This window comes from Agelaius tricolor, unplaced genomic scaffold, assembly GCF_023055355.1.
Source record: "Agelaius tricolor isolate 1412-34295 unplaced genomic scaffold, bAgeTri1.0.p SCAF_55, whole genome shotgun sequence".
Lineage (NCBI taxonomy): Eukaryota > Metazoa > Chordata > Aves > Passeriformes > Icteridae > Agelaius > Agelaius tricolor.
In genome coordinates this window covers 1,605,838-1,618,988 of record NW_027269315.1, presented here as the reverse complement: position 1 = coordinate 1,618,988, position 13,151 = coordinate 1,605,838, and the positions used below count along the sequence as shown (strand labels likewise).

The 13,151-nt window shown below is 69.4% G+C and overlaps 2 protein-coding genes across 8 annotated transcripts; one reads left to right on the top strand and one right to left on the bottom strand.

Moving 5' to 3' along the window:
* Positions 1–701: 701 nt before the first annotated feature.
* Positions 702–9,419, top strand: NCKAP5L (NCK associated protein 5 like). 7 transcript variants are annotated; one of them, XM_071456032.1, is made up of 13 exons: positions 702–804; positions 4,157–4,198; positions 4,332–4,441; positions 4,637–4,705; positions 4,834–4,872; positions 4,956–5,075; positions 5,167–5,280; positions 5,697–7,426; positions 7,500–7,653; positions 7,720–7,798; positions 7,880–8,164; positions 8,274–8,413; positions 8,980–9,419. In XM_071456032.1, the coding sequence occupies exons 1-13, from the start codon at positions 714–716 to the stop codon at positions 9,214–9,216; spliced, it is 3,210 nt and encodes a 1,069-aa protein (XP_071312133.1). In that variant the 5' UTR covers positions 702–713; the 3' UTR covers positions 9,217–9,419. The 7 variants fall into 7 exon arrangements, with proteins under 7 accessions (XP_071312133.1, XP_071312132.1, XP_071312131.1 ...); XM_071456031.1 differs by having other exon boundaries at positions 4,335–4,441; positions 7,500–7,798; XM_071456030.1 differs by having other exon boundaries at positions 7,500–7,798.
* Positions 9,420–9,517: 98 nt separating this feature from the next.
* TMBIM6 (transmembrane BAX inhibitor motif containing 6) lies at positions 9,518–13,075 on the bottom strand. The gene is made up of 10 exons (XM_071456148.1): positions 12,928–13,075; positions 11,485–11,586; positions 11,286–11,394; positions 11,070–11,190; positions 10,909–10,957; positions 10,698–10,795; positions 10,520–10,599; positions 10,328–10,428; positions 10,166–10,238; positions 9,518–10,071 (listed from the first exon to the last, which is right to left on the bottom strand). Exons 1-10 carry the CDS (start codon positions 13,023–13,025, stop codon positions 10,048–10,050), a joined length of 855 nt encoding a protein of 284 aa, XP_071312249.1. The 5' UTR covers positions 13,026–13,075; the 3' UTR covers positions 9,518–10,047.
* Between the last annotated feature and the right edge of the window lie 76 nt (positions 13,076–13,151).

Here is a 13,151-nt window from a genome sequence, read left to right as displayed (position 1 = left end):
CCCTGGGATGTTTGGGGTGCCCTGGGGTTGTTGGGGGTGCTTGGGGTTGCCCTGGGGGGTATTTGGGGTGCCCTGAGGGATGTTTGGGGTGCCTTGGTGTCTTTGGGGTGCCCTGGGGGGTGTTTGGGGGTACCCTGGGGGATGTTGGAGATGCCCTGGGGTGTTTGGGGTACCCTGAGGGGTATTTGGGGTGCCCTGTGGGGTTTGGGGGTGCCCGGGGGGTGTTTTGGGTACCCTGTGGGGTTTGGGGGTGCCCTGGGGGATGTTTGGCGATGCCCTGGGGGTGTTTGGGGTGCCCTGGGATGTTTGAGGGTGCCCTGGGTGGTGTTTGCTTGCCCGGGGATGTTTGGGGGTACCCTGGGATGTTTGGGGGTGCCCTGTGGGGTTTGGGGGTACCCTGAGGGGTTTGGGGTTGCCCTGGGGGTCCCTTCGGGGTCCCTCTTGATTCCGGTCCGGTTCCCGTGGCGGGGGGGTCACGCTCGGGGGGGCTCGGTGGGGTTCGGTTCGTTCCGGTCCCATCCCGGCTCAGCTCCACCGGGGGCGGGGGGGACTCGGTACCGATCCCGCCGGGCTGGAGGAGGGAGGCGGCGGCGCCGGCTCCGTTCCGGGCGGTTCCGGTGATCACGGGAACGGTTGGGGGGGGGTTGGGGGATGCCCGGTGCGCGCGGATTGGCGGCGGCGGGGGCGCAGGGCGGGGCCGGCCCGGTGCGGCCATGACGTCACCGCCGCCGCCGCCGGTCCCGCCCCGGTGCCGGTGCCGGTGCCAGCCCCGGCCATGGCGCCCCGGCCCCGCCGTAGCCCCCGGTGAGTCTCCGGGGCGGGGGGGACCGGGGGGGGGGAGGTTGGGGCCGCTCCTCGGGGGTACCGGAGGCGGGGGGGGGGGGGGCGGCATCGGTGGCCTCCGGGCACCGGGAGGGTGGGGGGGGATCCCGGGGGAGCGGCGGGGGTGGCCCGGTGGGTGGCGTCCCGCGTGTCCCCGGTGCGTCCCCGTTGTGTCCTCGGCTGTCCCCGGTGCATCCTGGGGTGTCCCCGCTGTCCCCAGAGCATCCCGGATGTCTCGGAGGTGTCCCCGCTGCGTCCTGGCTGTCCCTGGGGTGTCCCCAATGTCCCCAGTGCACCCTGACTGTCTCTGGGGTGTCCCCATTGTCCCCAGTGCACCCCGGCTGTCCCTGGGGTGTCCCCAGAGCATTCCGGCTGTCCCCAGGGCCACCAGTGAATTCTGACTGTCCCTGGGGTGTCCTCAGTGTCCCCAGTGCATCCTGACTGTCCCTGGGGTGTCCCCACTGTCCCCATTACACCCTGACTCTCCCTGGGGCGTTCCTGGTGTCCCCACTGCACCCTGGCTGTCCCTGCGGTGTCCCCACTGTCCCCATTACACCCTGACTCTCCCTGGGGCGTTCCTGGTGTCCCCACTGCACCCTGGCTGTCCCTGCGGTGTCCCCAATGTCCCCACTGCATCCTGACTGTCCCTGGGGCATTCCTGGTGTCCCCACTGCACCCTGGCTGTCCCTGGGGTGTCCTCAGTGTCCCCACTGCATCCTGACTGTCCCTGGGGTGTCCCCAATGTCCCCAGTGCACCCCGGCTGTCCCTGGGGTGTCTCCAGAGCATTCCAGCTGTCCCCAGGGTCACCAGTGACCCCTGACTGTCCCTGGGGTGTCCTCAGTGTCCCCACTGCGTCCTGTTTCCAGAGTGTCCCCAGTGTCCCCAGTGCATCCTGACTCTCCCTGCAGTGTCCCCAGTGTCCCCAGTGCACCCTGACTGTCCCAGGGGTGTCCCCAGAGCATTCTGGCTGTCCCCAGGGTCCCCAGTGAACCCTGACTATCCCTGGGATGTCCCCAGCGCATCCCAGCTGTCCCTGGGGTGTCCCAGTGTCCCTGTTGCACCCTGGCTGTCCCTGGGGTGTCCCAGTGTCCCCGTTGCACCCTGACTGTCCCTGGGGTGTCCCCAGTGTCCCCAGCTGTCCCCTGTGTGTGTCTCTGCTGTCCCCACCACATCCTGACTGTTCCATGCAGTGTCCCCACTGCATCCCTGGCTGTCCCTGCGTGTCCCTGCCCAGCTGTCCTCGATGTGTCCCCGCAGCCTGAGGCCATTTCTCTGGCACATCCCACTTGTCCCCGGTGTGTCCCGGCTGTCCCCAGGGTGTCCTTGCTGTCCCTGGTGCATCCTGGCTGGCCCTGGACTGTCCCCAGGGTGTCCTGGCTGCCCCCATAGGGGCTCACCAGGGCTGGGGACACTCGGGGCTGTCACCCCCTGTCCCTGGATTGTCCCCAGGGTGTCCTTGCCTGGTGCATCCTGGCTGGCCCTGGACTGTCCCCAAGGTGTCCTGGCTGCCCCCAGAACGGCTCAGTGGGGTTGGGGACACTCGAGGCTGTCACCCCCTGTCCCTGGACTGTCCCCAGGGTGTCCGGGCTGTCCCCAGGGTATCCTTGCTGTCCCTGCTGCATCCTGGCTGGCCCTGGACTGTCCCCAGGGTGTCCTGGCTGCCCCCATAGGGGCTCACCAGGGCTGGGGACTCTCGGGGCTGTCACCCCTGTCCCTGGCTCGCCATGGGGACCCTGGTGTGGGGGTCAGGGCCAGGGCCAGCCCGTCACAGCCACGCTGGCACGTCCAGGGCTGCGGTTTGTCCCCTCGCCGTGTCCCCACGGGGCAGCGGGGACAGAGTGGCTGGGGGAACACTGGGGAGGGGACACGGGCTCTGGGTGGCCCTGGCAGTGTCCCCCTCCCCACAGGGACCCTCCCGCGCAGGGCCCCGCGCTGGGGGAGGGGATGGCCTCGCTGTCCATCTGTCGGGGCCCCCCCGGCTGTCCCCGCCGGGGGCTTGGGGGGGCCGCGGGCCGCTCTTCCCCTCCAGACGGAGCCTCACTTCCCCCCGTGACGCAGCCGGAGCCGCCGGCCCCGGGGCCGCTTCCTGCTCGGGGGGGCGGCCGAGGGGCCCACGGGCACCTCAGGGACAATGGGGACCCGCGGGGCTTCGCCCCACGGGCTGCAGGGGACGGGGACAGCACGGGCGAGGTGTGGCCGTGCCCCCCCAGACCTTCCCCTTGTCCCTCCATCACCCCCAGATCCTCTTGTTGTCCCCCGCAGCCCCCCCAGATTCTCCTCTCGTCCCCTCCGCTCTCCCCCGTCCTGCCGAGCCCCCCCCAGGGGTGAACCGGGGACGCGCGGCCCCGTGTGAACCCCAAAACCCCAAACCTCCCCCTCGGGGGGTGGAAGCCACGGCCGGGGGTCCCGGCTCGGCTCCGCTCCCGCAGCCCCGGGGGCTCCACGAGGGGTCCCGGGGGTCCCGGGCCGTCCCTCCGGAGGGTGCGGGATGCCCTGAGGGGACCCCTCCGTGCTCTGCCCCGTCCCCCCGGCGGTGCCCGGTGTCACGGGGGGGTTCCCGGTGCTTCCCCTCCCGGGATGGTTCCCGGTGCCGCCGCTCCCGGGGGCCTCAGCGCCGGTTGCCCGGGGCTGGCGCTGGCGGAGCCGCGCACCGGGGGAGGCGGTGGCTCCATCCCGGCTCCTCCCCGGCCGCGGCCGGGAAGGCGGAGCCGCCGCCGCCGCCTCCCAACAATAGCGCGGCCGGGCCGGGCCGGGATGGAAACGCCGCCGTCGCCGGGACCGGCCCCAGGGCCGCTCTGAGCCGCGACTACCGGCGCTACCGGGAGCCCCGGGCGTGAGTACGGAGCGGGACCGGCGCTCAGCGGAGGGACGGGGGAAGCCCGGGGTGGAGCGGGGGGTGTGCGGCACTGGGGGGGGCCCGTTTGGACGCCCGGGGGTCCTGTGCGCACCGGGGCCGCGCATCCCGGTGCTCCGGGGCCGGGGTCAGTCCCGGGGCCGCTGCGTATCCCGGTAGCCCGGGGGTGCTGCACATCCCGGTGCCCCGGGGCTTCTTGTGCCGATTCCGGTCCCGGTGCTGCTGCACATCCTCGTGACCCGGTCCCGGTTCTTGGGGCTCAGCGGTGCCCCGGGGCTGATGCCGGTGCCGCTCCCGGTGGTGCTGCACATCCCGGTGCCCCAGGGCTGTTCCCGGTGCCGGTCCCGGGCGTGCTGTGCCGATCCCGGGGCCGATCATTCCCCCGTAGCACCGGGAAGGAGGGGGGCAGCAGGAGGGGAGGGGTCAGGACTCGGCCCTGCAGGCTCCATCCTCTTCCTCAGCCCGGTTTTCCCTGGCAGGTGACACCGCACAGGTCCGGGGCTGGGGACATCCGAAGCCAGGTAAGAGAGGGCCGGGCTGTGCCGGGCCTGGGGGCGCCTCAGGCCGGGCTCTGCAGGGTCTGGCGGTGCCTCAGGCCGGGAGCCACCAGCCAGGGGCCAGCAGAGGGCCCGTGGTGATTCGTGTCCCCCGCAGCAGCAGCGATGTCGGAGAGCGTGGCCGAGGCGCCGGGAGCCGGGAGCCCCGCGGCGCTGGGGGAGACGGGCACCAGCCATGAGCTGCTGCAGCGCCTGCGGGAGCTGGAGGTAGGTGGGGATGGCAGCACCAGGACGTGGCACCACTGGGCAGCTGTGCCAAGAGCCAGGCCAGTGCCACAGGGCCAGTTTTTCATGGCCCTCTGGGGCAGCCCCATCCTGCTGTGTGTGGCACCAGGAGACAGAGGGGCTGTGCCCTGAGCTGTGCCCTGAGCTGTGCCCTGAGCTGTCCTTGCTCTGTTCTAGGCAGAGAACTCAGCCCTGGCCCAGGCCAATGAGAACCAGAGGGAGACGTACGAGCGCTGCCTGGACGAGGTACTGGAGAGCAGGGCACACACTCAGGGCACCTGTGCCCACCTGTGCCCACCTGTGCCCACCTGTGTGCTGGGCAGGACCCTCCCTGTGCCCTGTGCCCCCACCCAGACCTCCCTTCTCCTCCCCAGGTTGCCAACCACGTGGTGCAGGCACTGCTCAACCAAAAGGTGGGTGTCAGGAGGGTGTCAGGGGGTTGGGAGGATGCTGAGGGGTCCCGGGGGTCCTGGCTGACCCCCAACACCCCGGGCAGGACCTGCGTGAGGAATGCATCAAGCTGAAGAAACGTGTGTTCGAGCTGGAGCGGCAGAACCAGGTGCTGAGCGATCTCTTCCAGCAGAAGCTGCAGCTCTCCACTGGCTCCCTCCCTCAGGTGTGCCTGGGGCTGCATTGGGGGCTGGGGGGGGGGTGGGCATGGGGCAGAGCCCCCCCAGAGCTTAACCCAGCACCTCTCTGCTCTCCAGCTGCCGCTGCACCCGGTGCCAGTGCCCCCGGATGTCCCAGTGACCCCCCAGCCCAGCTCTGCCGAGCAAGAGCCCCCCCAGCTGCTCCCTGGCCTCTGTCTGTCCCTGCCCGAGGTGGGTGTCAGTGTTCCCAAGCCCCTCCTGTCCCAGTGTCCCCTCTCTGGGCAGTGTCACCCCCTTCTCCATTGTCTTTTCCCAGTGTGTGTGTGTGGTGTCACCAGGCCTGTGACATGTGGCTTCCCAGGCCCACGGTGTCCTGTCCTGTCCCCCCACCTGGATCTGTGTCCCCATCCAAGTGCCTATGGCACTTTAAACAGGGTCCCTGTCGCTGTGGTCCCTGTGGTGTCACCTCTCCAGGTCCATGGTGTCCACCTCCATCTGTGATGTCTCTGGCTCCAGAACCCATTGCCTCAGATGTCCCCATCCCAAAGCCTCTTGTGTCCTCCTCTGTGTTTCCAGAGTGTCCCCCTCTGCTACCAGGAGGGCTCGGTGCCAGGTGCTCACAGGGTGACGGTGCCCTGTCCCCACAGGTGCTGCCACCGGTGCCATCGGGCAGCCCTGGCCTCAGCCCCGGTGCCCCTCCCCTGGATGCCCTGTCCCCATTCTTCAAAAAGAAAGCCCAAATCCTGGAGGTGCTGCGCAAGCTGGAGGAGACAGACCCTCTGTTGGGCCCCCCCCCAGCCTCCCCCGGCTCCCCCGAGCCCTGCACGGCCCTGGCGTGGCCCCCCTGCCCTCTGCGGGGCCCGGGGGCTGCGGGGGCCTGGCGGGGCAGCGAGGGCAGCCCCTGCTCCTCCCCCGAGGAAGCGGGGCCGCCTCGGGGGGCTCTGCTCAGCGCCTTGGCCGAGCGGCTGCTGCGGGGTGAGGGCGGGGGCTGCTGCCGGCGCAATGGGGAAGCCCCCGGGGGCCCCCCCCGGCAGCGGCGCGGGGAGCACCCCGCGTTCCTGGGACTCTACGCTGCGGGCGAGGAGAGCCCCGAGGGCGGCTTCACCCCCATCTCACCCGTCCCCAACCCCCTGCCCTCCCCCAGCAAGGTGCTCAAGCTGCCGCCCCCCCCTCCCGCGGGGCTGCGCCTCAGCCCCCAGCTCGCCCACCCCTCCAAGATCCCGTGTCGCGGCGCCCACCCCGAGGCGTCCCCGGTGCTCAGCCGCCGCCCGTCCCCCGACGCCGCCCCAGAGCCCGGTTCCACCGAGCCCCCCGCCTTCCCCCACACCTTCGAGGCGGTGGAGCAGCCCCCCGGGCCCCCGGCACCGGCGGCGGGCGGGGAGCGGGCGGCGGCGTCCCCCCCCAGCTCCCGCCGTGGCACGGGGGGCTCGGCCCCCTGCCGCCGGCCCGGCAAGAAGCCCCCCGAGCCGGGCTACCTGCCCTTCAAGGAGCGCCTGGCAGCGCTGGGCAAGCTGCGGGGCGCCGAGGGCCGAGAACCGCCCGGCCCGGGGCGGCCCGAACGGGGCCATGGGGCCGAGCTACGCCCCACACCCCGGGGGGGTTTGGGGGGCAGCTTGAAGCACCCCGAGCCAGCGCACGGCGCCGAGCCCCTGGCTCGCTGCTACTCCTCCGGTTCCATGGGGGACCCCGGTAAAGCGGGGGGCAAAAGCCGCCCTGGAACCGGCCGGACCCCGTCCCGGACCCCCCCCACGCCCCCCGCCAAAACCTCCCGCAGCCCCCACGGCAGCCCCACCAAGCTGCCCACCAAGGCGGGCAAAGCCGCGGGGGCACCGCGGGGCGAGGAGCAGCCCGTGGGCGCCAAGGCGGGCGGGGGTCCCCACAAAACCCCCGCAGACCCCGCGGAACCCACGGGGCCGGCGGCGAGCGGCGCGGGGCACTCGGCCATCGAGGAGAAGGTGATGAAGGGCATCGAGGAGAACGTGCTGCGGCTGCAGGGGCAGGAGCGGGCGCCGGGCGCCGAGGCCAAGGGCAAAGCAGCGGGGCTGGCGAGTTGGTTCGGGCTGCGGCGGAGCAAACTGCCCGCGCTGAGCCGGAGAGGGGACGGTGGGCGCGGGCGTGAGTGGGCTGGGACCCCCGCACCCCTTCGCCGAGAGGTCAAGCTGGCCGCCCGCAAGCTGGAAGCCGAGAGTCTCAACATCTCGAAGCTGATGGAGAAGGCGGAGGATCTGCGCAAGGCGCTGCGGGAGGAGCACGCGTTCCTGCAGGGACTGGCGCTGGAGAAGGGGCGTCCCCGTGGGCCCCCGAGAGGCCCCGGCCCCCTCCCTGTGATGTACCAGGAGGTGACGGCCGAGACCTTCATGCAGCAGCTGCTGGACAGGTGAGCTCCCAGCTGGGTGCCCTCGGGGTGAGGGTGAGGGTGGGGTGTCCCCCTGATCGCTGCCTCCCCACAGGGTGGACGGCAAGGACGTCCCCTACGAGACCCGCCTGGAGCACAAGCGGGAGCTTTGTGACCTCCGGAGGGTCCCCCCCGACGCCAAAGAACCGCGGCTGTGCCGCCCACCCCGCAACGGCATCGTGGGACACCTGCGGGAGCCCTCGGACAAGGTGAGGACCCCGCAGGCCTCGGCTCCGGGGGGACCCCGCAGCCCTTCAGCCTCTGCATCCCCGCAGGTGCCCGACGTGGCGCTCCGGGATGAGCTGCCGTCCGACGAGAGCCTGTCCGAGTCGGGCACCGGGCAGCATTTCGCCGGTGAGGGGGTGATGGGGAGCTTAGGGTGGAGAGGGAGCACCAGAATGGGCTCCTCGACTCATCCGTCCCCGTGTGCCGCAGCCTGCGGGTCTCTGACGCGGACACTGGACAGCGGGATCGGCACCTTCCCACCGCCCGATTATGGGGGGGTCCCCGCCAAGAGCACCCCCAAACCGCGGGGCCGCCCGGAGCCGCTGCCCGGGGCGGTGCCGGCCGCCGTCACCAAAGTGCCGCGCAAGGCCCGGACGCTGGAGCGGGAGGTGCCGAGCGCCGAGGAGCTGCTGGTACCGGGAAAACACCGGAGCGGCCCGGGCTGCCGCCTCCCGGCGCCCCCCAGCTCCCACGGGCACCGTGCCGCACCCCAAGGTGGGTGAATCCCGCCTGTGCCAGGGTGTGCCCACCCTCGGGGGCTCACGGGGGGAGATGGGAGTGTGGGGACCCCCCCAGGTCAGCGCTGCCCCCGTTGTTCCCGCAGACACCGGGGATGAGGCCAGGAAGCCGCGGCGTGTCCAGCAGAGCAAGAACTGGACCTTCCCCAACGCCAAAGCCTGCGGTGCTGCCGACCCCTTCGTGTGCCCACCCGGGGGGCTGGAGGGGCTGCATCGGCCTGTGCAGGTAAGGGCAGCTTGTGGGACCCTGGAGTAGCCCAGAACCTTGGGGTGGGGTCCCCAAAACTCCAGAGTAAGGACACTGAAACTCTGGAGCAGGACCCCAAACCCTTGGCAGAGGGACCCCAGACCCTCCTGCCCACCCTGTGGGGATGAAGAGGATGTGGGGGGAGCATTTCTCAGAGTTCTGTGGCCTGGGGTGGGGGGGATTTAAAGTGGCCCTGGGTGGGGGGGCACAGAGGTTCCCCACCACAGGGGAGTGACAGGTGTGGTGTCTGTCTGTCTGTCTGTCATGAGATCCTCCTGTCTTTGCTGTGGGGATGAAGCCACGGGGAGAGGACGTGGGGGGAACACTCCCCGGAATTCTGTAATCCTGTTGCCCGCGGTGGGGGGGGTTTAAAGTGGCCCTGGGTGGGTGCAGAGTTCACTCCCCAGAGTTCTGTGATCGTGTTGCCCGCGGTGGGGAGGATTTTAAGTGTCCCTGGGTGGGTGCAGAGGTTCCCCACCACAGGAGAGTGACAGATGTGGTGTCTGCCACAAGCAACCCCCCCTGTCCACGCTGTCCCTCCCCAGGCCCCCGTGTGCAGCCCGGGGGGGCATCGAGGGGCATCCCCGGAGGTTCCCCCACCTCTGCCCCCCGCCCTGAGCGCCAGCAGCAGCCGGACCCCCAGCGCCTCGGACGTGGGGGACGAGGGCAGCACGGAGGCGCGGTCCCGGGATGGAGGGCACGGCCCCGCCGGGCTGGAGCACTCCGAGTCCCTCAGCGATTCGCTCTACGACAGCCTCTCCTCCTGCGGCAGCCAGGGCTGAGCCGCCCCGGCCCCGCTCCCGCGTCTTCCAGCCCGTCCCCGCCGCTCCCCGCTCCTGCTCTGAGGGTGCTGCCCGGGCTGGGAGTGTCCGGTGTCTGTCGCTCCCTCTCCCGGCTCTCTCCGATGGTGCTATGGCCCTGTACAGCCCCTGCCGATGGGTTTTTAACTCAATAAAGCCACCCCCTCCCCTGCCCGGGTTATTTATACACGTGGTGGTGCTGGTGCTGTTGTTGTTGTTGTTGTGTCCCCCGTGCTCCAGGGATGGGAGGACGGACGGACAGACGGAAAGAGGGGGACAAAAGTTTGGAGTCTGAGCGATTTATTGAATCATCCCGGTGTACAAAGAGCGGAGATGGCGGGACTGGGAGCGCTGGGAATGCCCCGTCCCCACGGCCCCCTCCCAGCACACGTTCATTTCTTGGCACTGGTGCTGAAGGGGAGGCTCCACCAATGAGTTTGGCTGAGGGGGGGTCCCACCAACGACCCCCCAAGGGCTGGTTTTGGGGCCTCACGGCCTCTTGGGGAAAGGTGACACCCCAGGTGGGGCTGGGGACAAACCTCGGAGGGAAGAGGACACAATGGTGACCACTCCAAGGGTCACAAGGCTGGGGGAAAACCAAGGGGAGCCAAACTCCAGCAGGATCCACAAATTGGCTGGTTTTTAATCAAAAAAAAAAAAAAAAAAAAAAAAGCTGAACAAGAGAAAAACCCACGAGGGTGCAAAAGCTTCTGGCTGCTTCCTCGGCAGCAAAGCACAGCCCCTTTAATGACAGAGAGGGACGGGAGGGGACATGGGGACACAGGGGTGGCTCTGCCTCGGCCCAGAGCCTCTTCACTTCTTCTCCTTCTTCTTGTTCTGCAAGAGGAGAGTGGCCAAGGTCACCATGAGCTCTGTCCCTCTGTCCTTCTGTCCCTCTGTCCCCCTGCCCTGCCCAGGGCCCCTCACCCACCTCATTCATGCCCAGGATTATCAGGAGCTCCCGGAAGATGTTGACAAAATCCAGGAAGAGATCAACACAGTGCCTGGGAAAGAGAGGGTTGGAGGCATGGATGGATGCTCAGGGAGGGCCACCCTGCCCCCTGTGTCACCCCCCTGTGTCCCCAGCACCCACCAGATGTAATCCTTGTCCCCGCTCTCCGCCTTCTCGATGATGAGCTGCGTGTCGAAGAGCACGAAGCCACACATGATCATCAGGGCCACGTACAGGTGGGCCTGTGAGGGGTAGATTGGCATCAGTTGGGGACTGTCCCCTGCCTGCTGGTGTCACCTGTCTGCCTGCCCATCCTCAGCAGGGCAGACTCACCGTGAAGAGCCAGGTGGATCTCACAAAGGCGTTGATCAGAGAGGAGAGAAGCAGCAGGGTGAGGCCGGAGAGCAGGAAACCTGGAGGGTGAGGGAGTCAGGGCCAGGTTTGGGGAAACCCCCCCCACCAAAGTGGGGGTCCCCAGCCCTCCCAGAGCCCTCCCCAAAGCCCCTCTCACCTCCTAGGTAGAGGTAGCTGCGGCGCCGGGCGTACAGGGCGCTCAGGGAGAAGCAGGCAAAGATGGTGGCAGTGCCCAGGAAGGCGGTGGGGATGATGCTGGGGGCAAAGAGAAGGGGGTCAGAGGGTTTTGGGGGGCATCAGGGGGGTAAACAGGATCTGTGTGGCAGCTGGAAGTGGGGAATGGGGTATTTGAGGGGGGGGTCTTCTACCTGGGGTTGACGGAGATGCACATTTGCAGGAGGGGTCCCAGATTGATGCCTGGAAGGACAGAATTGGGTGGCACCAGAGCCATTGTGGGGGGCTTCATCCGGCCCCTCTGCAGGATTTGGGATGCCTTGGGATGTGGGGGGAGTCCCCAGTGCCCACCTACCTGTGAGGAAGGCAAAGCCAACCAGCATCCCCAGCCTCTTCTGCTCGGTCTCACGGTTGTGAGGGGTGGCTATGAGCCAAATCATCAGCCCCAGAGCCCCCAGGCCAGTCAGGAACCCAAACTGGGAGAGGGAGAGACAGGTGAGGGCTGGGCACTGCCTCACCTGGGTGCTGCAGGGCTGGGGGTGCCACCTGCAGCCCTTCAAAGGTCCCTCACCTGGAAAAGGTGGGTGACCACATTGATGTAGGCGCCCGCAGCTGCCACAAACATGCAGATGGCAAAGCTGCCATAGACCCTCTTCAGGTGCTCCTGGGTGGAGACTGAGCTGTGGGTGAGGAGGAGGAGGGTGGTGAGGTGGGCAGGGAGGGCTGGCACAGCCCCCCTGAACCCCCTGCCCTGCCCTTGTGTCGCTCACATGTGGGAGAACTTGAAGAGGGCATCGAAGTTGATGCTGCGGTCAAAGACGTTCATGGTGCCAGGCTGGGATGGGCCCAGGGCCGCTCCACGGGGCTGCAAACTGCCAGGGGAAAGAAAGAAAGAAAGAAAGAAAGACGGGTCAGCAAGGACCTGGAGGCCCCCAAAGCTCCCAAAACTCCCCCAGGAGCTGAGAGCTGCCCCAAAGCTCCCAAATCTCCCCCAGGATCTGGAGCCCACCCAAAGCTCCCAAAACTCCCCCAGGAGCTGAGAGCCCACCCAAAGCTCCCAAACCTCTGCTAGGAGCTGAGAGCCCACCCAAAGCTCCCAAACCTTCCTCAGGATCTGGAGCCCACCCAAAGCTCCCAAACCTCCCCCAGGAGCTGAGTGAGAGCCCAGGAGCTGCTCTGGAGCCTTCCTTGTCCAGCTGGTGCAAGCCCAGCCGGCTATTGCAGGGCCAGGGAGCCCTGGGGTGTTGCAGGGCTGTTGCAAGGCCAGGGCAGCCCTGAGGGATCTGCAGCAGAGCTGCTCTGGGGCCAGGGGAGCTCCCGAAGGCGTCGTGGGAGCGCTGCTGGCAGCTGGAAACGTCTTTGTGCCAGGTGACTATTAGTGCCCGTAATGACGTCCCCAGAGGTGGCTCTGGCAGCGGGAGGCTCCCAGCAGGGCCTCCTCCTCCTCTTCCTCGCCCTCCTCCTCCTCCTCCTGCTCCTGGTCCAGCCGGCTCGGCCGGCTCCGTCCCCTGTGGCACCTGCCCAGCCAGTGGCAGGAGCCAGGTGTCCCCAAGGGATGGAGGGGACAGAGCATGGCCCGAGGGGGAGCGGGGCGGACGCTTCAAGGAGCCACCCAGGCGGAGAGGAGGCTCCAGGAGAGGAGCCCCACGGTGCCACAGCAGGGCACGGGCACGGTGACACCGGCTGGCACCGGAGCGCTGCCACCGCCGGGCTGGGGAAGCCCCAGGTCAAAGGGCGAGGAGCCGCGGGGACAGTCCCGGGCAGGGTGTGCGTGACACGGCTGGGACAGGGCTGTGACAGCCGCCCCAACCGGGGGTGACACCCTCCGGCCCCGGTGACCGCCGGTTCCACCGGGCAGGCCCCGAGCCGCGCTCCCCGCCCCCAGCGCCGCTTTCGCTGCTGCCGCCCCTGGCCGGCTCCAAGCGACCTTTACCCCCCCGCCCCGGCCGGCGCTGCCCGTTTCTTCCCCCGCTCCGCCGCCCCGCTCCCCCCTCGCTCCTCCCGTTACAACCGGGCCGAGCCCCCGGGGCCCAACCCGTGAGCGCCCCCCCCCCCCCGCAAACGGGGCCTGGTGGGGGCGGGACCCCCCGGGCCGCTCGGGATGGGCTCTGGGGGTGCTGTGGGGGTCACCCGGGCTCTGCAGGCGCTCCGGGACCACCGGGGATCCCCCGGGGCCGCCCCGGGGCCGCCCCGCCCGCGCCCCTCGCCCGCACCTGCGCCGCGTCCGCCGTCCGTGCCAGGCCGCGAGCTCTGCGCCACGCCCCCGCCGCTCATTGGCTGAAACCCCGCGGAGTCCCGCCTCCCGACTCATTCTATTGGCTGTCGTCACCGCTCGGGGCGGGGCTGGTCTCGAGCCGCCGTCACGGTCCGGGCCGCGCCCGAGCGCCGCCGTTGGAGGGGCAGAGCCCGCCCCCGCGCGCGAGCGCGGCGCTGATTG